The sequence below is a fragment of the Schistocerca nitens genome, chromosome 7 (genome assembly GCF_023898315.1).
Source record: "Schistocerca nitens isolate TAMUIC-IGC-003100 chromosome 7, iqSchNite1.1, whole genome shotgun sequence".
Taxonomy (NCBI): Eukaryota; Metazoa; Arthropoda; class Insecta; order Orthoptera; family Acrididae; genus Schistocerca; species Schistocerca nitens.
Genome location: NC_064620.1, coordinates 373036386 through 373059567, shown reverse-complemented (window position 1 = coordinate 373059567; position 23182 = coordinate 373036386). Strand labels below are relative to the sequence as shown.

General features: G+C 36.8%; 1 protein-coding gene across 1 annotated transcript in view; it reads left to right on the top strand.

The window, feature by feature from the left end:
• Positions 1–23182, top strand: part of LOC126195243 (microtubule-actin cross-linking factor 1) — a 503782-nt gene that overhangs the window by 401078 nt on the left and 79522 nt on the right. The window contains exons 75-84 of the mRNA XM_049933770.1: positions 3710–4039; positions 6909–7130; positions 7243–7565; positions 8100–8244; positions 12559–12777; positions 12871–12948; positions 13407–13604; positions 14022–14152; positions 16170–16332; positions 16604–16893. Of these exons, the coding sequence (XP_049789727.1) occupies positions 3710–4039; positions 6909–7130; positions 7243–7565; positions 8100–8244; positions 12559–12777; positions 12871–12948; positions 13407–13604; positions 14022–14152; positions 16170–16332; positions 16604–16893 (2099 nt within the window). The remainder of the gene's footprint in view (positions 1–3709; positions 4040–6908; positions 7131–7242; positions 7566–8099; positions 8245–12558; positions 12778–12870; positions 12949–13406; positions 13605–14021; positions 14153–16169; positions 16333–16603; positions 16894–23182) is intronic.

Genomic DNA, 23182 nt, shown 5'->3' with positions numbered 1-23182 from the left:
CACACACACGAACGCGCGCGCGCACACACACACACACACACACACACACACACACACACACACACACACACACACACACACACACACACCGTTTTGTTTGAGGTCAGGACCCTGTTGAGGTCAGGACCATGTTGATACCCAGCCTCTGGATAACATTCATTAGTATGTTCTTGAATCAACAATTCCCCTGGATATACTTATCTGAGTCGATGTAGTTCTGAGTGGGGGTATAGGTCCACAGCATCCTTTAGCAATCTGAGTGAATACTGAGGTTTGAATTAGCAAATCAAAACCTTATGGAATGTTTGTTTCTTATGAGCATAAAAAAAATGCAAATCAGTGCACTCAGATATGGTTGCCCTCAGTATAAGGACAGATTTTCTTTATATTTACCGTTCTTAACCTTTTTGATTATTTAGGTAATTGTATGCTGTACAGTGCATATTGTTTAAGAGAGATGCCTTAACTGCCTTTTTTAAAATGTGTATGTATTAGTTACCTCATTTATTTACTTGGACAATTTATCATATAGTTTGATTACCTGACAGAAAATACTGTTCTGACATTTTAATTTGTCCAGTTTATGTAAGCTAAGATAATAGTGTGATGATTACTAATGTTTCTTGTGGACTATGTTGATATTAGAATTAGTGAAACAGATCCACTCTTAAACATAAGACAATAGCAGCATAATAAAAATGACTGAATCAACCAGCTTAGCCGCGCGGGGTTAGCCGAGCGGTCTACGGCGCTGCACTCATGGACTGTGTGGCTGATTCCGGCAGAGGTGTGAGTCCTCTCTCGGGCGTGTGTGTGTGTGTGTGTGTGTGTGTGTGTGTGTGTGTGTGTGTTTGTCCTTAGGATAATTTAAGGTTAGGTAGTGTGTAAGCTTAGGGACTGATGACCTTAGCAGTTACGTCCCATAAGATTTCACACACACACAAAACCAGCTTGTCCTGATAGTGAGCCAGAAAGAAAAATAGTGAAAAAAAATGCTATGTTTAATCTTTGATTTAAGCAAGAATTCACCTGTCCAGTATGGTCATCTCAGGACTTCGTCTGTAAGACCAGTTCATACAGGTGCTGTACTCTATTTTTTTGCTTAATAAATTGATGTTGCCTTATATTCGTTTACTTTTTTTTTCTGTAAATGGAATTTTGATATTAATACTGTGTGGCAAGTCTGTACAAATTGTCACACATTAATACTGCAATAAGTATTTTCTGATAGCTCATCCATGTTGGATGGCTACTGTGTCTGAGCAAGTTTAAGTTTGGTGTAGAAACTGCATGTTGCTCTTTCACTTATGATAATGAGCAATAATTTTCTGGTCCTTTACTGGTGCTGCACATCATTTCACTGCTTGAGACCTACTTTCAGAGCACAATATTAGAGACAGATTTCAAGTAGTCACTGAGAATTGAATGAATCCACAAATAGTTGTCCTTGGATGTGAGTAAAGTGATACATAAATTGTTTGTGGCATTGGTGTTGAAGATGGTTTGAGTGAGAAAAGATAGTTTGAAATGTGAATGTAGAAAGCATCTTAGCAATTTAAATTGTAAATACAGCTGGAGAAAGTGTTGACGTAAAGTTAAAAGAAAAGGCTACCTGAAAATTATTTAGCTTAATACCCTCTTTGTATTTTTCTACTCTTCACATTCTGTTCAGCTGGCCTCTGGTGAAATATTATTCCTACTCTCCCCCTATCAACCTGATAATCTTTTGTAGTTTTAACATGAATGTAGCGTTCTCATCCTCCAGAGAGATGCATTTTTTGGATTTTTTTTATTATAACTGGACAAAAGATTTGTGGTAGTATCATGGGTTTGTAATACAATAATTTGAAATTTTTCCAATGGGATTAGAAAATACCCGAAGTGTACACTATGTGATTTTCAATGTTATATGTCACCTTTATTACAAAAATAAAAACGTGGCAACAATGTACCTTCTCAGCCAACCAATTTGTACAAAATACATGCACGTGCATGGTTGGAACAAATTCACAGTTAGGAATTGTAATTTGTTGAAATAAGTCATGGTATTGTATATTATTTATACTGGATCATGGTATATGCTTTGGAAGGGGCTGTGGGTTTGAGCAGGTTTTAGCAGATATATGTAAGAATGATTGTGATAACAGATCAATTTTTGGAAATGGAGATGGGAGTGATGCTGATGTAAATGTGACAGGACGATATACAGGTCAGAGATGAGGTGCATGTTAATGAATGTGAAGTGATGATAATGGTATTCAGAAAACTAGTGTGCCAACTCCTCTATCTAGAAGAGAACAGAAATGTGACATAGTACCACCTGACATGTGCAAGCAACATGTGCAAGCAGACTTTGAGGAGGATACTACACAAAACTGCACATATTCCACACCATCTTAGACCACAAATACAGACAAGGGCAGATTGTCTCATGCCGTCTATCACCAATCATGTGCAGAGTGTTAATAGTAATGCATACCAATAATCATACAGAAGACAGTAAAATTCTATACTCATATCTTGAATGCTGGATTGAACTTGACTCTGCAGAACTACAGGCATTTTTTGGTCTACTAATAACTGGTTTACACAAGGCATGTGGGAAACCTTTAAGCGAATTTCGATGAGTACGGCTTACCCATTTCTCAATCCACGGTGAGCTTTTCAGGATTTCGTGATATTCTGATGCCCTTCAGGTTCAGTGATAAACTTGAAAGGTAACTGTTAATGATAAACTTGCTGGACCTGTACAGGCTGTGTTTGAAATGTTAATTGATGCATGCATTTCATCTTAAGTCTCTGGGTGTCACATTACAGTTGATGAGTACCTCTGAACTTTCAGGGGACAGTTTACATTCAAGATGTACCTTCTTTCTAAACCTGACCAGTGCAGGATAAAAGTGTGTGTTGCCGTAGTGTGTGAGATGAATTACCTCATAAATGCACAACTGTATACAGGGAAATCTGCTGAATTAAGTGACATAAATCATGAGAAACAAGTGGTACATGATTTAGTTGATCACCTGAGGGGGAGTGGTAGGGTCATTTCCACTGACAGTTTTTTACAAGCTTGCAACTTAATTATAGCATGCAACAATGGAATTATAATTTCTACCATGTGTATGGGTCTCACAATAATTCATTACTATTTTTGCGAAAATATTTTACTCTTTATTGCCATATTGTTGCTAGAGTCGCTTTGGGACAAAAAAAGACCCCATACATGTAATATGTTTTTCCAGAACTCATACCATGCGACAACTAGTTCAGGAACCAGACTTGCATTTCAGGGTGCCAGGGCTCAAATCACTGCCCCAAAATCTCTTCAGGTGAATGCCAGAATAGGTCCTTTTAAACAACCATGGCAAATTTCCTTCCCCTTCCTGCATTGATCAAAGCTTGTGCTCTTAATGGCTATTTAATCTTCGGGGTTTCTTTGACCCCTTTTTTTATTCTCTCCAGTTCGGTTCCACTCCAGTGGAATCATTAACATCAGTATGCACAACAAAAGCTTCAGCTTGCTCCCAGCCCTACCTAACATATTTTCCAAAATTATAGAAAGTAGGTTTAGTGATCTATTCACTCATTCGTGCTAATGCCTCTTCATCTCTTTTTCCTTTACATATAAAAGCCAATATTTCTTAGGGTGTGTTTTTTTTTTCACTATAAGAAATAAAAAAGTTATGTTGTTTGTGGTTCATCTTTCTAGGTATTGGTGAATGATATCCAGGCACACCAGACAAGTGTTGACACCTTGAATGATGCAGGCCGACAACTGATTGAGCAAGGGCAAGGTTCAGCTGAAGCAGGTGCTACTCAGGAGAGGTTGTCACAGCTAAATCGCAAGTGGCGTGATCTGCTGGACCGAGCAGCCGAGAGACAACGTGAGTTAGAGGAGGCACTAAGAGAGGCTCAGCAGTTCAGTGCAGAACTACAAGATCTGCTCTCGTGGCTAGGTGATGTTGACGCAGCCATTGCTGCATCTAAACCTGTCGGTGGTCTACCTGAAACTGCCTCAGAACAGCTTGAAAGGTTTATGGTAAGTGTAAACTATACATAATTTTTATGTAGTGTTTCACATGGCTGCAAAAGACAGTTAAGCTATAAATGAGATTAAAATGTCAATATAATAGAGGGAAACATTCCACGTGGGAAAAATATATCTAAAAACAAAGATGATGTGACTTACCGAACGAAAGCGCTGGCAGGTCGATAGACACACAAACAAACACAAACACACACACAAAATTCAAGCTTTCGCAACAAACTGTTGCCTCATCAGGAAAGAGGGAAGGAGAGGGAAAGACGAAAGGATGTGGGTTTTAGGGGAGAGGGTAAGGAGTCATTCCAATCCCGGGAGTGGACACACACACACACATATCCATCCACACATATACAGTCTGTATATGTGTCGATGGATATGTGTGTGTGTGCGCGAGTGTATACCGTTCCTTTTTTCCCCCAAAGGTAAGTCTTTCCGCTCCCGGGATTGGAATGACTCCTTACCCTCTCCCTTAAAAGCCACATCCTTTCGTCTTTCCCTCTCCTTCCCTCTTTCCTGATGAGGCAACAGTTTGTTGCGAAAGCTTGAATTTTGTGTGTGTGTTTGTTTGTGTGTCTATCGACCTGCCAGCGCTTTCGTTCGGTAAGTCACATCATCTTTGTTTTTAGATTAAAATGTCAGACATTTTTGATCAGTTTGGTTATTGTAAATATTTTTTACAATGCAGAATGTGTCTGCATTATGTCAGTCGTTAAAACAAACTGTGGTATTGCTAGCCATATTAATGACGAAATAAAACTTGCATGTTAGCAGTCAATCATGTTTTTCCAAGTCATTGTGAATGCGAGTCCATAGTTGCGTGTGAGTTTTGTTTAGCACCGTGGGTATTTGTATGTATGAATAACCTTTCTCAACTTGTGCACACATTCAAAATTATGACTGGATTATACTGTTAGTTGTTGGTTACTGTGCTGCAGAGAAAAGATAATTGATGTGTGCTTCATGCTGTGTTTATGTAGAATATACAGTTTACGCTCTTCTCTGTGTGCAATTTTACAATAATTTGCGGAACTCTATAGAAATTGTATTACAATATCATGTGCTAAAAGCTACAAACAATAATAAATAATAAAGACTCTCCTGTCACTTTCCGAAATTTATCAAAATATTAGGAAAGTATTTCTTATAGAATACATTCGTCATGTTCTACCAAGTACCAACAGAAAATTCAGTTAAACATGCAAACTTTTTATTTTTCATTTGCTAGTAATACTGTTGGTTATAGCATCATGAAGTGTGCATTATTAAAACACGTACTTTGAGACAACAGAATAATTTAGTGATGTTTTTTGAGAAGACATTTTTAGACATTGATTTCAGTTCCTATTGGAACTAGTTTAATGTGCAAATACTGTATGTAAGATATTTGGAAGTATGTCACCTGGAAGCAAGTCTTGATAAGCTATGCCCGACACATATGCAGGATTTATTTATTGATCAAAGTTTTGAACTGTGGGAATTCTGCTTTAAAAATAAAATCCGTGTTCCAATAAATGTGTGGTTAGCTGAAGTACACATCATACTGTTGTCATTTATTTTTTATGCGTACAGGTTGTCTTAAGTTTAAATGGGTGGATCATCATTTGCAAGAGATATTTTGAAATCCATTATTCTCTCTGCTAAACCAGCAAATTCATCTTCATTTGAACTAGATCTCATATTAGTGTAAAAATTGTACACGTTTGAGCTTCTTGCTTCATGATGGCAAAATGTCTTTCAAACTTGGCAGCTGTAGCACTGGTGACAGAGATGTACCAAAATCTTCTGCTCCATTGGAAAAATAGGGTAAAATAATGGCAGCTCAATTTGATTGAGACAGGCAATTTTCATCATAGTTTTGTGTTGTAATTAGATTGTACTTAGTGCTAAAAGCATTAATACAGTTACCAAACACATAGAAATGTAATGGCCAATACATGCAGAAAAGACTTGATTGTAGAAATGAGCTAGATTTTCAGTTGTTAATAGTGTGGAGTCATGTAAAATAGTGCAGCAGCTAAACTCTTGAAACTGAGTGTTAGTGCATATTATGCTGGTTTCCATGTTGTTGATATGTAAGAAGAAATCTCTCTCTCTCTCTCTCTCTCTCTCTCTCTCTCTCTCTCTCTCTCTGTGTGTGTGTGTGTGTGTGTGTGTGTGTGTGTGTGTGTGTGTGCCACAAATGTTTCTTTCCAGACTAGATTAATTTGTTATTCAATCTACCAATCTAATCGTCAGCCCTTTTCTTGTGCACCTCATTTCAAAAGCTTCTGTTCTCTTCTTGTCTGAATTACATCTCATCGATTTTTCACTTCAGCATAAGGCTACACTCCAAATATCTTCAAAAAAAGACTTCCCAATACTTACATCTTTATTGGAGGTTTCGCTGCTATGCGTAGTAAAATCTTAACAGCTTCATAAAAAATCTTAATTTGAAATAAAGTCATCCTTTCATTGCTTTCTGTGTTCAATATGATACAGGTTGCTTGTAATTTGATTATAACATATGATGTGTGCAATGTGTAGTTCAAATTGAGTGCAGAAATATTAATGCCAGATATAGAATGTGTAAACAAATGGGTATTAGGTAGAGTTATCATTGATGATTGAGGTGCATGTATAAGAATTCTAAATTTAGTTGACTAGAAAGGTCTAGAGAAAATATACAGATCAGCAAGAACGCACAGTTATATTTCCTGGTGTATATGCAAAGCTCTTGGAAACAGTTAACCAGTATATCTGATAATGTTAAAAAATAAAGTAAGTAAAACCATCACGTAACTGACTTCACAATGGTATCTTGAGGTTTAACAGGCAAATATTCATTTTCCATAACTAATTAAATATTGTTTGAATTCACCCACAGGAAGTATTTAATGAACTGGAACAGAATAGACCAAAGGTTGAGACTGTACTACAACAAGGCAATGAGTACTTGAAGAAATCTGGTGCAAACACAGGACATCTTCAACACAATCTGAAGACACTAAAGACACGCTGGGACAGTGTTACTGCTCGTGCCAATGATAAGAAGATAAAATTAGAAATTGCACTGAAGGAGGCAACTGAATTCCATGATGCATTACAGGTATGTTGTTTTACATAAAATTGATTGCAACAATGATAGGCTGATTTTGTCAGTTTTTTGTTGTTTATTGTGAAATCCTTTCTGATGATGATCGCTTCTATCTCCATTACAGTCATTTGTGGACTGGCTGACAAATGCAGAAAAGACACTGGGTGGCTTAAAACCTGTGTCACGTGTTATGGAAACAATATTGGGGCAGATAGAAGAGCACAAAGCATTCCAGAAAGAAGTGGGAGTTCGCCGCGAAACTATGTTGAATCTGGACAAGAAAGGAACTCACCTGAAGTATTTCAGTCAGAAACAGGATGTGATCCTCATAAAAAATCTGCTAATTTCAGTTCAGCATCGATGGGAACGAGTTGTTTCAAAATCAGCTGAGCGCACAAGAGCTCTGGACCTTGGATATAAAGAGGCCCGTGAATTCCATGATGGCTGGTAAGAATCTCCATCCAGTAAGAAACTGAAGTAGTCCCTCCTTATTAAGTCTTTCTGTGCCTTCTCCATTGGTTGTTGGTGTTTGGTGGTGTTTGAACTTTCTGTCCAGAGTTTGATTACCTTTTTTTTTTTTTTTTTTTTTTTTTTACCTCATATTTTGTCACTTTGACCATTAGATGCTCTTCCCCCCTCACAGCCTCTCTCTCTCTCTCTCTCTCTCTCTCTCTCTCTCTTTCTCTGTGTGTGTGTGTGTGTGTGTGTGTGTGTGTGTGTGTGTGTGTGTGTGTGTGTTTTACAATGTAAAAGTCGATTAAGACACTATTTGAAACTCTCAATCCTCCTTTTTCCTAACTACGTGTACAGCGGTGAGTAGAGTTTGTGTTTTAGTAACACATGCATTTATAAAAATTTATTTGGTTTTGTATAATGATTTTTACATCAAGAACAGTGAAAATGTCTTTTTCAACAATAATAAGACACAATTTTTCTACAGTTTTAAAAATTAGGTTACAGTGATGAATAATGTGGTTTTAGGTCTGCACTGATGACATGGCTGGAAGATACAGAAAGAAATTTAGATGAGCTTGCAGAGGATGTTGCTGCTGGCAATGATCCTGAAAAAATTAAGACCCGTCTTGCCAAACATAGAGAATTCCAGAGAGCATTGGCAGGAAAACAGGTACATTTTAAAAGCTAATAACAAATACTCCAAATGATTTATTATTCTAATAATAACTTTCCAATATTTATAATCCACCCAGGACTTTTCATTATCAAATTCTTCTGAATTTACTATATGATATTACTATATATGTTCTCAGTCTTCTTGCTGTGTCAATTTAGAGTAAAAATATGAGCTTCAAGTGAATACCACAATTGTTTTTGTCAACAGCAACTGACTGTCATGGCTGCTACTATAGTAATCTTTCGTAACCAATAAATTGCCTGTGGCAGTTGTTCTATGTCATTTTGAGATGATATTGCCAAACACTGTGCTGTGTATGTAATTGAAGGACACCATACTCTGTTCATTGTACGAATAAAACTGATGTAAACATTATGCCATGTGTTCTCCCATGTTTGATTGAATCTCACTGGATTTCGTTTCACGTGGAGCGGAAGCCAAGCTGTGTCCAGCACAGTCAAGTAAAATTATAAGGATACATTTTATGCTGTGTTACACGCACATAGACTGAGCGATAATGTAGGACAACAGCTGTACCAATGTATTAAACTTTGACAGCACTGGCCAGCCAGCTGGTCCAACTAACCTGCAATGATATGAACAGTTGCAGTCCATACATAAAAAGAGATGAGCAGAGAAACAATATTGCTTCAAATGTCATTTAATTTTTAAAGTGAATGAAATAATATTCTGTAAAACTCCAGCACCTAGGCTCAGTTCTTAGGCGACCAGATGGAGAGCATAAAATGCTCTTGTTCTCACCTAACATAGTATCCTAATTGCAAACAAGAGTGATCAAAATTCCTAACTTAAACAAAGGGTAATTTTTCTGTGTGGCTATGTATGATGCTGAAGCATGTTGCAGGGATTTCACCTTACTGTTGAATACTGAAGCCTCTGGAGGTGTTAATTACAGTCAGTTGTCTGATAATCTCTCAGCTCCTTTCTTATCTGAATCTGAGATATCCATTTCAGTTTTGGAACTGTCATGTGCTATGTTGATAATGAGTCAATCAACAACAGAGTCCACAAAAACTTTCAGGTGCTGCATTTTCTCCTCTTCTTGTATGATGTGCCATTCTATATCCCGCCAGCGTTCAGAAGTGACGTGAAAAAGCTGAATGTGTTAGTTCCAGTACGTTTGGCAGCTTCACAGTCTTGTTATTTCTTGCGACAAGTCCCTTAACTTGGCTCCAGATCAGTTTTGTTCGGTTCTTATTGTGAAACTACATCTATGATATAAAACAATGGACGTAGTCCAAAGAAAGAGAATTTGGTTTTTCATTTTTGCCCTAAAAAATTAAACTGTTATGTTTTCGTAATCTTTATTAACAGTCTTTCATAAAATATCGATAATCAAGAATTTATATTTGAAATGAAAGCCAGAATTTTGCATGCAATATGTAATTAGAAACAAGATGTCTTGCATTATTCATAAAAAATGATGATGATTGTTACAATTATGAGAAGTAGGTATTTCAGACGGGAGGGGGGAGGATGAGGGGATGACTAAGGGGTGACTTGAACCAATGACCCATGAAGTGCACAGGTTATCAGTCTCATACATACCAATTCTGCTGCACATTCATTGCTTATTTGTATCCAGTACAGTTACTCAGAAATGGCAGAGCTGATTTTTTTTTTCTGTAAATTTGTGAAAAACATTAAGAAAACCTATTTCTCAGGCACTTTCTAATCATGTTCCATACGTGTGTTTCTCTACAAAGCAGAAAGCAGCCTCAGCCACTTTCATGCTGCTTATTAACAGTGCGACAATCGGAGCACAACAGTACAGAGACTGTGACTGTACACTGTTTTCGAAGTAAAAACTACATAGCTAAAGCATGATTAAGAAAAACGTTGATGGCTGTTAATACATTAGAATATCTTAGTTTCTTTTAATGTAACTTAGTAGTTGGATATCTAATACGTAAGTAGGACGTACTTCCAAGAGCATAACACCACCAGTGTATGAGTATTACGGCTTTGATCAAGCATCGTGTTTGTGTCAGAATGTAAGAAAATGGAAAAAACTGTAACACAGTTGCATTACAGGTCTTTTTATTTGAACGAGTGTAAATTAAAATTTTGCATAATTTTTAATGCCTGACAAAAAAATTTTGCAAAATTTTAGCACATTTAGAATTTTTTAAAAATGTATATAAAAATGAAGGTTTAGATAAATACATAAGTGCCATGCTTTATTTCCAAGGAATCACTAAATCTACACAGCATCATTTCACTTACATCTGAGCACAAACAAAGGATACAGTATTGACATTTCAGACATAGTTAGAAATAAAGTTGCTGTACTTTGGTAATGGATCCTTCATTTGTTCAACACTTCATTTGCCGGTCCATAGAGGCCGAAGAATATTTTCTAGTGTAGGAAGGTCGTACAGTTTGCACCTCAGGATAACATGCTACTTTTCTTTTTTTTTTTTACATAGCACAATACACAACTAAATTATCATTTTAGCTTACATCATGTTATGATGGATGTTTGTGAGCAACAGCTGTACCTTTGTTACATATAGCTTTTGTTGAGTTCTTAGTTCAGGATTTTTCTTGATGTTTTTATCTTGCCTTGCCTTTCCTTTCCGTCGTAATGCAGTGGACTCAAAAGATTCAAGTAAAAAATAACTGAAATGAAGTGAAATGTATTATTGGTTTTTGCTTACAAGTTAAAAAGAGATTATAACATGTTTGCCACCATGGTCAGACACACTTAGCACATTCAGTGCCCCTCATGTCACAATCAAATAAATTTGCCCACTGCTGCACCTAATGGAGGAATTTTTAAGGACAGGGAGGCTTCTGCGGCTTGTTAACCATGACACATTTAGCGATTTTCATAGAAAATAAAAATATCCAATTTTGGCACTTTCAGTATTTCTTATTTTCAGTCTTCAATAATTGACCCATTTAGAGTTGCTGTTGTACCATTCCGATCTCTGTGACAAGAATTACAATAATTAGATAGGTATGTGAAGATTTTGATTTCATCAGACTTAATTTTATATTTCAAACAATGAAAAATCAAGGTAAAGAACAGATAGTGCTACTCACCATATAGACAAAATGTTGAACTGCAGAAACGCGCAACAAAAAAACTACTTTACATTTAAGCTTTTGGATGAAAGTTCTTTAAAGTAGAAAATGCACACACATTCACGCAAGCACAGATCATGCACACAATCACTGTGTCTGGCCACAGAGGCCAGACTGCAAGCAATGGATGCCTAATGGGAGTAACAATCCGTGGGTGGTGGGGGCAGGTTAACTGAAGTTCTCTTTTACTTGTACTGGAGATTGTTCAAGTAGGCGGCCAGAGACAATAGTCGTGTGTGTGTGTGCGTGTGTGTGTGTGTGTTTGTGTTTAATTCACAGGAAGGCCTATTGGCCAAAATCTTACTTGTTAAGTCTTTTTGTTGCGCATATCTGCAACCCAGTGTTTCTACTATATAGTGAGTAGTGATCAATGCTTTTCATAATTTTGTCATTATTGCATCCTGAATTTTTCATAATTTGTTCAAGTGGTCATTTATAAATTTTCCAACATAAGAAATATATTCATTAAAATATTTACAATTTGTTACTGGCATTATGTGACATATACCTATTATGGTTAATTGTAGGGACAATATATAATTTTTTCTTAAAATATCTAATGCTGGGAACCAGGAACAAAATAAGTTCATTTGAGTCCTCTGTCATGAGACTGTAAGTCACTTGTCTGGAAGCAAAATCCATGTTGCAACAAAGTCTTTTCTTTTCCTCTTTTTTTGTGTTATATCAGCAACAAAAAAATCTTGTTTTATCCTGGTAGCAGTGTGCCCAACACACTTTCTTGCAGAGATCAAACTTTGGCATGTGTTTTAGTCAGTGTTGTAAATATACAAATTGTACATAATGTTATTAGGTGTTGTCTGGTGTAGTGTGGAAACTGCACAGTATTTTAATGAGGTAGCTACTCATCATTTTCAGGTGCAACTGCAATATGTATATTGCTTGAGGTTCCATGTTGAGATCTCAGGACTCTGTAGAAATATGTGTGTACTGTGAACCACTAAAAGTTTGTCATTACAACAATTTGTTGATGTTTGTATTAGATAGGAACAAACACTCTTTTCATCTGAGAATGTTCTGAAAGCACCTTTCAAAACACCTTTTTCCCAGGAAGAATCATCGAGTATTTTTCTTTTGTAAATGTTAGTCACTACAGGCTGAAGAACCCTAAAAGCAATAAAGCAGTTTAATGTCTCTTTCTCTGTTATTTTTTGCGTTACACAAAACCTTACATTGCAGACGGCATATGACACAACAATGAGAGCTGGAAAATCCTTGAAAGAACGTGCACCAAAGACTGATGAACCAGCTTTGAGACAGATGTTGACAGATTTGAAGGCACGCTGGACTTCTGTCTGTGCAAAGTCGGTGGACAGGCAGCGTCGCTTGGAGGAAGCGCTGCTGTTTTCGGGCCAGTTTAAGGATGCTGTACAAGCTTTGCTGGATTGGTTGCACAAGGTGAGCTGTAATCACTTAGAGAACTATGTGACACTATTGCATAGCCAAAAATGTCATACATCTTGATAATTATTTTTTCTCTATATTTAACAGGTGGAATCAACCCTTGGTGAAGAAGGTCCAGTTCATGGAGATCTTGACACTGTTGTTGCATTAGTGGAACAGCATAAAGTGAGAAAACTTAAGTTTTCCTTATTTAGAAAATTAATTGTGGTCTTAACTGTGTCTCGTGCCATAGTTGTGTAGCTCATACATTTGAAGAATGTTGAATTGTTAAATCAGATAATTTATTGACTGTATAGAGTTCTAGTGAAACAATTAACATTTAATTCCTTTGGTTGTTTTTTTTTCCTGTTTTTCTCATTTTTATCGAAATTATGTAAACCAGTTTATAGTTAGGAAGTCATTACATAATTTTTTTATTGATGGAAATGAGTATACAAATTATGAAACTGGCAAAATGTTGCCATCTGTAAATCTAGAAAACATCCATAAATATCACACACACATTATATATTAAGCACAAACACTGTTAAGAGTTGTGAACATCTTGAGGAACTTTCATGTGCTCAATATGTATGAAACATTACACATTTGTATGTTTATCAGTCGATGTTCTTTCTCGGTAGACCTTCGAAGAGGATTTACGCAGCAGACAAGCACAAATGGAATCTGTGCAGAACACAGGTCGAGAACTCCAGGCAAAGGCAACGGCAGCGGATGCAGAAACTATTCAGGCACAACTTGTCGAACTCACAACTCTGTGGGAAACTGTCACAGTTCTCAGCCATAAGAAAACACAGAGGCTGGAAGAGGCCCTTAAAGAGGTGAGTGATTCTGTATAACAGAGTAAAGTATCAGTTCTTCGCTGGTTAGACGCAAGTAAATTTTGGTACAAAGACTGACCAGGAAAGCTGATTAAACGATTTCGTACAGTTTTTCTGTCCACCAGCTGCCTGAAACTTGCATATCTAGTCCAACGCCATTTTAATTTCAAAACGCTGTTTTGATTTTTGTATGTTAAAAAAAGCCAGTATGATTCTTAACATGATTATGTGTGGTTTTTATTGGAATGTAATTAGACGCAGAAATTGTTCAAGTATAGACTGGAAATAAAGAATGATATACATTAATTCAGCTTAAACCTGTAGCATTATTAAATAAATGATCATGTATAACAGTTATCTGTTAACAAAGAAATAAAAGAATTACATGTCAGATACAAATATTGTTTTTGATTATAGGCAGAGAAATTGCATAAAGCTGTGAACATGCTCTTAGAGTGGCTGTCTGATGCTGAAATGCGACTCCGATTTACGGCTGCCCTGCCAGAAGATGAACAAGATACACGCAATCAACTTGCCGAACATGACAAGTAAGTTTATCAAGCCATAGAAAAACAAATTTTCTAGAACAGTTACTTTATATTTAAGGACCTGAGAAAGTAACCTCTGCAATAAATATGGATACAGATGCAAATTCTGACTCAAAAATTACGAAAACTTGAAATTATGTAATAAATGATTTTTTGTAGAGAGAGTTTGAAATACCGTTACTACTTGCATACAAATATCAAAAATGTAACTAGATTTTCTATTATCAATGTTGCATGTCATCTGCTGAAGCTTAATTTGGGAAGGTAATGTACGTAAGAAAATTTTGTAAAATAAAGTGCATGAATGCAATTGTGTATTGGTGTGCACGATGCTCTGACACAACACCAAGTGTGGATGGTAAAATTGTGTTTAAAATATGCTGCATAGTGCAATATAGGACTTGGCCATGTGATCTGGCATCTTAAAAAGAATGTGTGTTTTTGTCTGCTAACTAATAATGGGGACACTTTAACAAGGCAGTTTTAGGTGGCAGGTGTGTTGAAATGTGGTTGTGGCCAATACTGTTATAGGTTGGGCCTGAACTACTGCATATATGACATTTCCCCTCTTTACAAGCCAATGTACAAGAGCTGTTACCAAATACTGTGTGTTGCGCATTGTGCATGTTTATTTCTTTTCTTGTTTTCTGGCCCATTACAGAGCTTGATCACCAGATGGGATCAGCGGTATGTATGACCTCATATCAGTTTTGCTTTAGAAGAAACACAGAATACCAGTGTAGGCTGATTGCGCTGCGAGAGGTAGGCAGGGCTTGTTTCCCCACATGACTAACCTCTCTTCTGGTGGTCTTATTCTAATTTGTTTGCACTTCTGGCTGACTGTCAGTACATGTTTTGGTGTTCTCTTGAGTTCACAGTCTGGACAATAGCAACTGGAAAACAAAACCCACCAACATATTTAAAGCCCACCAGAAGTCTTCCTCTAACATGCAGATAAAGTTATTTTTGGTTTCCACTTTTACACTACATACTTTGTCAGTCCTATCTTTAGCTTTGTCAAATATGGGTCGTATGGCTACGAGCGCCCACAAAAGGTCAAAATCAATATTCTGCAGATACTGCAATTATTGAATTTGGGGAGGGGGGGGGGGAGTCAGGGAACACCTTAAATTGGAGAAGCACGCTCTTCACCTGTGGGAGAATGCTGTTGCTTGTCAGCAGAAACAATTGTTTGTTGAAGGTTTGAATAGAGCAAAAAGAAGATAACAGTCGAAGAACATTTTGGGGAAAAACTGTTGAAGTTTTTTTGTAAAAGCTCCCCAGTCACCACTTTTCCAACAGTTAATTTCAAAGCACCAAGGCTTTGTCATGGGACAAGTAGCATGACAAACTTTTAAGTGTGTATGTCTAGTCATTTACAAAGAAAAAACTTTAGATGCAAATTTCAACAAAAACAAATGTGAGTTTTGCCAAAAATAGGTACTATATTTTTGGGTCCTATATTTACATAGCATTAACTAAACCCTCCTGCTCAAATAATGCGTACATTGCAGTGCAATTGCTTGTACTTGTTGCATAGGGTTGTCCCATATAATAATCATTGTGCATTTGATTTCCTTTTTTCACTGTACGGTGATTTTACGTGCCATGAACAGGCACTTAAAACATTTCTGGGTTACTAGAGAAAAGGCACTGCTTTATGGTAGAGGTCATTGAGAGATCTGTTATCATCCTTTGTGCAGGTTACTACTCGCCTTGGTTTCAACCACAAAAAAAATTTGATTTTGGTGCATTCAGTTAGAAATTGCCCCTCACTACTCTCTCACCTCCCCCCCGACCCTCCATACACCTTCCCTTCCTACCCTCCTCCTTGTGTGATAATTTTATTTGGACTGGGGGTATGAAGGGAGTACTGAAAGTTTGCATTTACCCTACATTTTGGTTTGGGTATAACTGTGAGTGCTATAAATGTCAATGTGTTTGTTATAGCTTTGCCTGTCTCTTTGAGCTCTGTCTGGCTTTCAAAATTAGTGCTTAACAATAATGTTTGTTTTAGATTTATGAAGGAGATGATGGACAAAGAGAGAGAGAAGAATGCTACAATTGCACTTGCACAAGAAATTTTGGCCAAGGCTCATCCAGATGGTGCTGCAGTAATAAAACATTGGATCACTATCATACAATCACGTTGGGAGGAAGTTTTTAGCTGGGCAACACAGGTGACTTTTAAGATACTTCTACATTTCCTGCACAAAATATGCTCTTTTCATATCATGTTTTTCTCTTTGTGTTAATTTCGTTTTGATTCTGTACTGTCTATGACGGGAAAGTATTGTGAACGATAGAGAATGTCATACAAAGCCTATAGTTGGATGACTACTTGAGAGAATGGGCAGAAAACTTCCCGACTTTTGCTGTTCTTTTCCTCATTCTGAAAAGTTTTGAGCCAGGAAGAGTATTGAATTATTATGTTAATTTTTCCCATTTTAGCGGGAACAGAGGCTGAAGGATCACCTGGCAGCATTGAGAGACTTAGAAGGGCTGTTAGAAGAACTGTTGGCATGGTTGGCTGGACTGGAAGGAACACTTGTTGACTTGGAACGAGAACCATTGCCAGATGACCTTCCCACATTAGAGGCACTTGTTGCTGATCACAGACAGTTCATGGAAAATACAAGTAAACGTCAAACAGAAGTTGACAGTGTCTGCAAATCACGGCAGGTGAAACCAGCAGAAGCACAACGTGACCGTAAACTGTCACGGCCCAAGACACCATCTAGGTGAGTAGTCTCCCTCTGTTTGTTTGTCATGAATCAAATGAAGATATCAAATTAAGATTTTTTTTTTGAAGGACACAATGTACCAAGCACATGTTTCATGTTAGCGCAGAAGAGAGAGAGGAAAGTTCTCAGAGGTAAAGGAATGCTCAGCAGATTGTCACTTTGTGTTCTGTCGTGAATGGAAACACACGTCTCTTTCTTCTGTTGCTTTTTTTTCCTCTCTATGTTGACTTGTTTTTCTTGCACAACATTTGTTACAGTGCATGATACTTGTATGTGACTTGATGTATGTTGTCGGTCAATAACTCTCTCTCTGTCTGTCTGCTGTGTGTATGTGTGTTTCTATTAGTGCAAATAAAGGTTAATAGCAATCTCACAATATGACAATCACTCTTTCTGAAGATGAGACACATTTGCTGGCTTCAGAGATCTTATGCCCCTTCTCTACACGAACAATGCAAAGATATAAAACAGTACATTGGCATTAATGTCACTTGTAGCTGCTATTATACTGCTAAAGTGGGACAGGAAGTATAGATGCAAACTGTAAATGACTTCAGCAGTATTGGCATGGCACAATACAGTGTCAACTCAAATCAGTCACTCTCTCACATACACATATGTGTTTTGTTGAATCACATAATGAAGGAAAGCTTTCATGGGAGTGGAATGAGTCAAGTTGAACAATTATAGGCAGAAGGGACCACCGCTAGCTACATCTGTAAAGTATAGTTTGACTAGTGCTAATTACTCAGACTGATATTATGACAGTTAGTTCTAGATTACATTATTTTTCTATTAAACAATGGAAAATCAAGGGTTGAATGTAACAATATTATGAAAAGAAAAGTTGCCACTCCCCATATATTGGAGATGCTGAGTCGCAGATAGGCACAACAAAAAAAAACTGTCACAAATAAAGCTTTCGGCCATTAAGGCCTTCGTGAACGACACACACACACACACACACACACACACACACACACACACTGCAGTCTAAGGCAACTGAAACCAACTTGTTTTCGTATGTTAGATGAAAAACAGCTTCTTTGAGAGAAGCCATTACTCTTCCTCCTATACCATGCAACTACTGTTTTTACCTTATACTTCAAACAAAGCATTTATTTGACTTTACAGTCAGTTACCAACTTTCTGTGTACTAACAGTCAAGATCAATCTAATACAAGTGTAGTAATAGGAAAGCCGGGATGGAATAACATTAATATGGAAAGGACAAATTGCTACTCACCCCATAGAGAAGGCAGTAAGTCACAGGCACCATGAAAAGAATACTATAAATATTTAAGCTTTCAGTCTAAGTCCTTCCTTGAAGTAGACATCTCACACATTCACACAATAACAACTCGCACACACATGGTTACTGTCTCCAGCTACTAAGGCCGGAGATGGTAGCCATGTGTGCATGAGTTGTTGTTGTTGTGTGAGAGTTCTACTTAAAGGAAGGACTGTTTCTGAAAGTTTAAATATTTCTAGTATTCTTTTCATTGTGCCTATCTACGACTTATTGCTTCCTCCATGTATTGAGTAGCAATCTGTTCTTTCCTTAATGTTCTCAATAGAAATATAGGAGTTACATGAAACTTACATTTCTGAGTCCAGATATTCTGATAAATTGTAGGAGTGGCTAGCAATAGGTACTTTGTTTTTTGACTATTTAGATATTTTCGGTTTCCTACCATATGATCGTTGGCAGACAGTTACACAGAATATAAAGCTCCATTCTGAACCTTAGAGAAGGATGTGTAGCTTAAATGAAAATTGTTTTTATTTATAATATTGTGTCTGTGAATTCCTAGTTCATTTTAAATTCATTTTTGGTATTAACCAAAAATGTTGTTAGTGAGTATATGTATTGGCATATGAAGCCTCTGAAGAAGCATCTGAAAAATGTTCTGTTATCAATTCTACACTAAATTCTTAGTGCACACTTCTATAGAATAACTCCATGTTTACTATTGGTAGCAGAGAAGTGTGAAGTGGTGGTGACAAAGAGGAATAAAATGATTGTAGCAATGGATATAAGAATTAGAGGGCATAAGTAAAGAAAATGGAAAGTTCCAAGTATCAGGGGGAGCAGAATACCAGAGAGAGGGAGGAATGATAAGAAATTAGTGAAAGGGAAGGTCAGCCCATGGATTTCTGCAGAGCGTAAGAACCCTGGTATGGAGGTAGGATGTACCACACAGAATCAGGCAAGTGTTATACTGAGCACATTATGATCTAGTACTCACATTTGCTTGAGAAACATGGTTAATGAAGAAAAGTCAAGTGAGTAGGATACAGGCTTAAGATAAGACATTTCAAAGAAGCAGAATAGGACTTACTGGAATGGATAGAGTAAGAAATGAGATGGTGAGAGAAATAGTGAAAGAGAAGACAATACTAGAGACCATAGAGAAGGCAAGAGTTAGATGATATGAGCATGTTAAAAGAATGAGAGTTGGGAGTACACCAGGACAGGCTCCTGAAATGACAGTATGAGGCAAGAGATGTAGAGGAAGACAAAGAGACACATGAATCATTGGGATGAAAGAACCATACGCCAGGAAAGAAATTACTAGCCGAAAAAATATGTACTCGCATTTCGAAGAAGAGTGAAGAAAAAAGTATAAGTGACAAACAAATGGAGATTAAGAAGTGTTTTAGATGAGTTCCAAGCTGTGCCATCGGCCAAACGTGAATTACCAAGTGGTTCAAACCGATTAGGCAAAAAACAATCAATCAGGTCATCAGCCAAACGAAAATTACGAAATGGTTTAAACCGAAGAGGATAGATGTGGATGAAGCAAAACTTATACAAGCTCCAGAAGTTAACTCACCTGCTGATTGCCACCAGCGAACAGAAGCCACACACAAGAAACATACAGAAAATTTTTTATGGTTAGTGCTGTATTAGAAATGCCATTAGATAAAGAATCAGAAACCGTTTCAACTAAAGTTACTAAGTACCCAGATTTTGCTATACTACACCATAACGTTCAGTCACTCACAAATAAAATTTCCATGTTGGAAGCACTACTCCAGTATGCACTAAACATAGATATAATTTGCATTACTCAACATTGCCTACGAAAAGACGAAGTAAAATTAACCTCAATCTCAGGATATAGATTAGCAAGTCATTTTAGCCGAGAGTTTTCCAAACATGGTGGCTCTGCTATCTTTGTGAAAGAACAAATAAAGTTCTGTGATGTCAGTAAAAGTTATATTGACTCAATTGAAAAAGACTTTGAGCTTTCCATTACCAAACTGCCAGAGCTTAATTTCATAGTTATTAACATATACAAAGCACCAAGTGGAAACCTGTCAGTCCTCATGAATAAACTAGAGGTTCTGTTGAACAAGATCAGTACACTAAATGTGAAGATAGTGCTTTGTGGGGATTTCAATATTGATTTTTCAAAAGACAGCAGCAGCAGAGATGCTTTGATAAATATGACCGACACATTCAATATGATCCCCACAATACGCTGACCAACAAGATTAACAGAATGCACAAATTCCATTAATGACCAAATATTCATCTCAGAAACAACTTACATATTCACAAGCAGAGTACTGAGCATGGGTTATAGTGATCATGAGGCACAGCTGCTGTGTATAGAAATGCCAACAAGTAGTATCAGTTCTGGAAAAGTAGTTGGAAAAAGAACCTTTTCTGAAGATAACATTAGAATTTTTAATCTCTTACTGGCGAAGGAAAACTGGGAAAGCATCGCCACTCAGAACAATGTTGATAGCATGTACATGAGTTTTCAGAGCATCTTTGTTCACTATTTTAATGTAGCATTTCCAAAAGTAGTAAAAACAGTAAAACCTAACAATAATAAGCAATGGGTAACTAAAGGCATAAAAATTTCCAGTGAGAGAAACAGATTTCTGCAGTACTCTTGTAAGAAATATAGAGTAACCCAAGAATTTGCAGATTATTCAAAAGCCTTCAAAAGAATCTATGGTAGAGTAGTCAAAGAGGCAAAAATTATGTGGAATGACAATTTGATAAGAAACTCATCTAACAAAATGAGATTCACTTGGAGAGTTATAAAGAAAGAAACTTGTAGTTCAGTGCCAAAGAAAAAGAATGTATCATTAACACTAGAAGGCTCAAAAGTCACAGACCCAAATTCAGTTGTGGAAAAATTCAATGAATACTTCACCTCACTAGCTGAAGACCTCATTCAAGTACACTGTCAAGGACCAGTCCCAAGTTTCTCCAGCAAGTCAGTGACCTTCAATGCTACTATGTATGTGTATGAAACAAACCCAATGAAATTATAAGTAAATTAAATCATTAAGCAATAAAATGTCAAGTGGTCTTGATGAAGCACAGGAGTTCATATTAAAAGCATGTGCTCACCACATAGCAAACCCCTTGGCAAAAATTTTCAACCTCTCTTTAAAAACTGGTGTATTCCCAGATATTTTTAAAATAGCAAAAGTTTCACCACTGCTAAAAAAAGGTTCTTCTGAAAAAATATCAAACTACCGACGCGTGTCACAGTTAAGTTCCTTCTCAAAAATTCTAGAAAACTCTTCTATGACAGGCTTTTAAGTTTCATAAATAAATATGCACCTCTTATAGTACAACAACATGGTTTTAGAAAGTCTAAATCTACACAGACAGCAATTTTCAAATTCTTAGACTGCATTTTAAAATCCCGTGATCAACATAAATTAGCTACAGGTATTTTTCTAGATCTATCAAAAGCCTTCGATGTCCTGGACCATAACATTCTGCTCAAAAAATTAGAAAGACGAGGAGTAAGAGGTGTAGCACATAGCTGGTTGTGTTCATACCTAAAAAACCGCAGGCAGAAAGTATCACTTCAGTATGAATTCAACAAAATGAATAAAACAAGAAACATTCCTTTCTTTCTAGGGAATTACCAATAAAATGTGGTGTAGGGCTCAATCCTAGGTCCACTACTCTTCTTGATTTATGTGGACGGCTTAGTTGAATATATGAGTCCCACAAAAACTATCCTGTTTGCTGATGACACCAGCATATTGCTCACTGGATCCAGTCCAGAAACTTTGTGGTCCACAGCAGAAAGTTCTATGAAAAGACTCTCTGAGTGGTTCACAAAAAACAAACTCATTATAAATACTGAAAAAAACCGAGTGTGTCGATTTTCATTTAATTCCTCCAACTAATCAAATGTATATTCAAGCCCAATTAAAAAATGATCCCCTAGAAAATGTAAGTGTTACAAAATTCTTGGGTCTTTGGGTTCAGCAAGACTTAAAGTGGGACACACATATAAATAACTTGTGTAGAAAACTATCTTCTGTGTCCTATGGCCTAAGAATTTTAAAGGCTACAACAAGCAAAACAACAGTACTGCAGGCATACTATGCACAGTTCCACTCTTTAATCCGATATGGGATAATTTTCTGGGGATACTCAATTCACATGTAAAGGTTTTTAGAATGCAAAAAAGAGCTTTAAGAATAATTTGTGGCCTTAAAAAGATGGAGTCCTGTAAATCCCATTTTACTGAGCTTGGTGTTCTAAATGTTCCAAGTTTATTCATTTATAAAACTATCTTGTTCACTAGGGACTATCTCCTGAAAACAGGCAAACTGCTACAGAACAAAAGTGTACACAACTATAGTAGCAGAAGAGAATCAAATATACATCAAAAATATCACAGAACAACCACCTATCAGAGGAGCATAATTAACATTGGTGTAATACTACACAATAAGATACCAGCGGATACTACTCATCCAATATTTAAAGCTAAACTAAAGGCATTTCTAATAAAGCACTGTTTCTATTCTGTCAGAGAATTTCTGAATAAGTAAAAAAATTAATTGTAGTTGGTACCTAATTTTAATTGCTAATACTATGTATTATTGTAACTTATCTTTGACCTGTCCAATATCAATCGTACAATTTGTGCTATATGATAAAACTGGACCAATAAAAAATCAAATCAAATCAAATCAAATCATGTCAAGATGAGAGGAGAAGGCTGGACAATGTGGAGAGGGGAACATGGTGGACAGTAAAAGAAAGAGAGGCGTATGTTCCGAACAGACCCAGCCAGCACCTGGAAACAGTAGGTGGTGACGGCGGATGTGGCGGCAGCGGAAGTGGTGATGGTGGTGATGACGGCTGTTAGGACTACAGTTCTTTTTATAGCAGTAAAAGCACCTTAATATTACTACTGACAGTAGGATGTGAAACTGAAGTGCCATATTTTACCATATTCAGCTTAAGTAATTACCTCTTCTATAGTCAAAATCCTACTGAAGCCAGCAC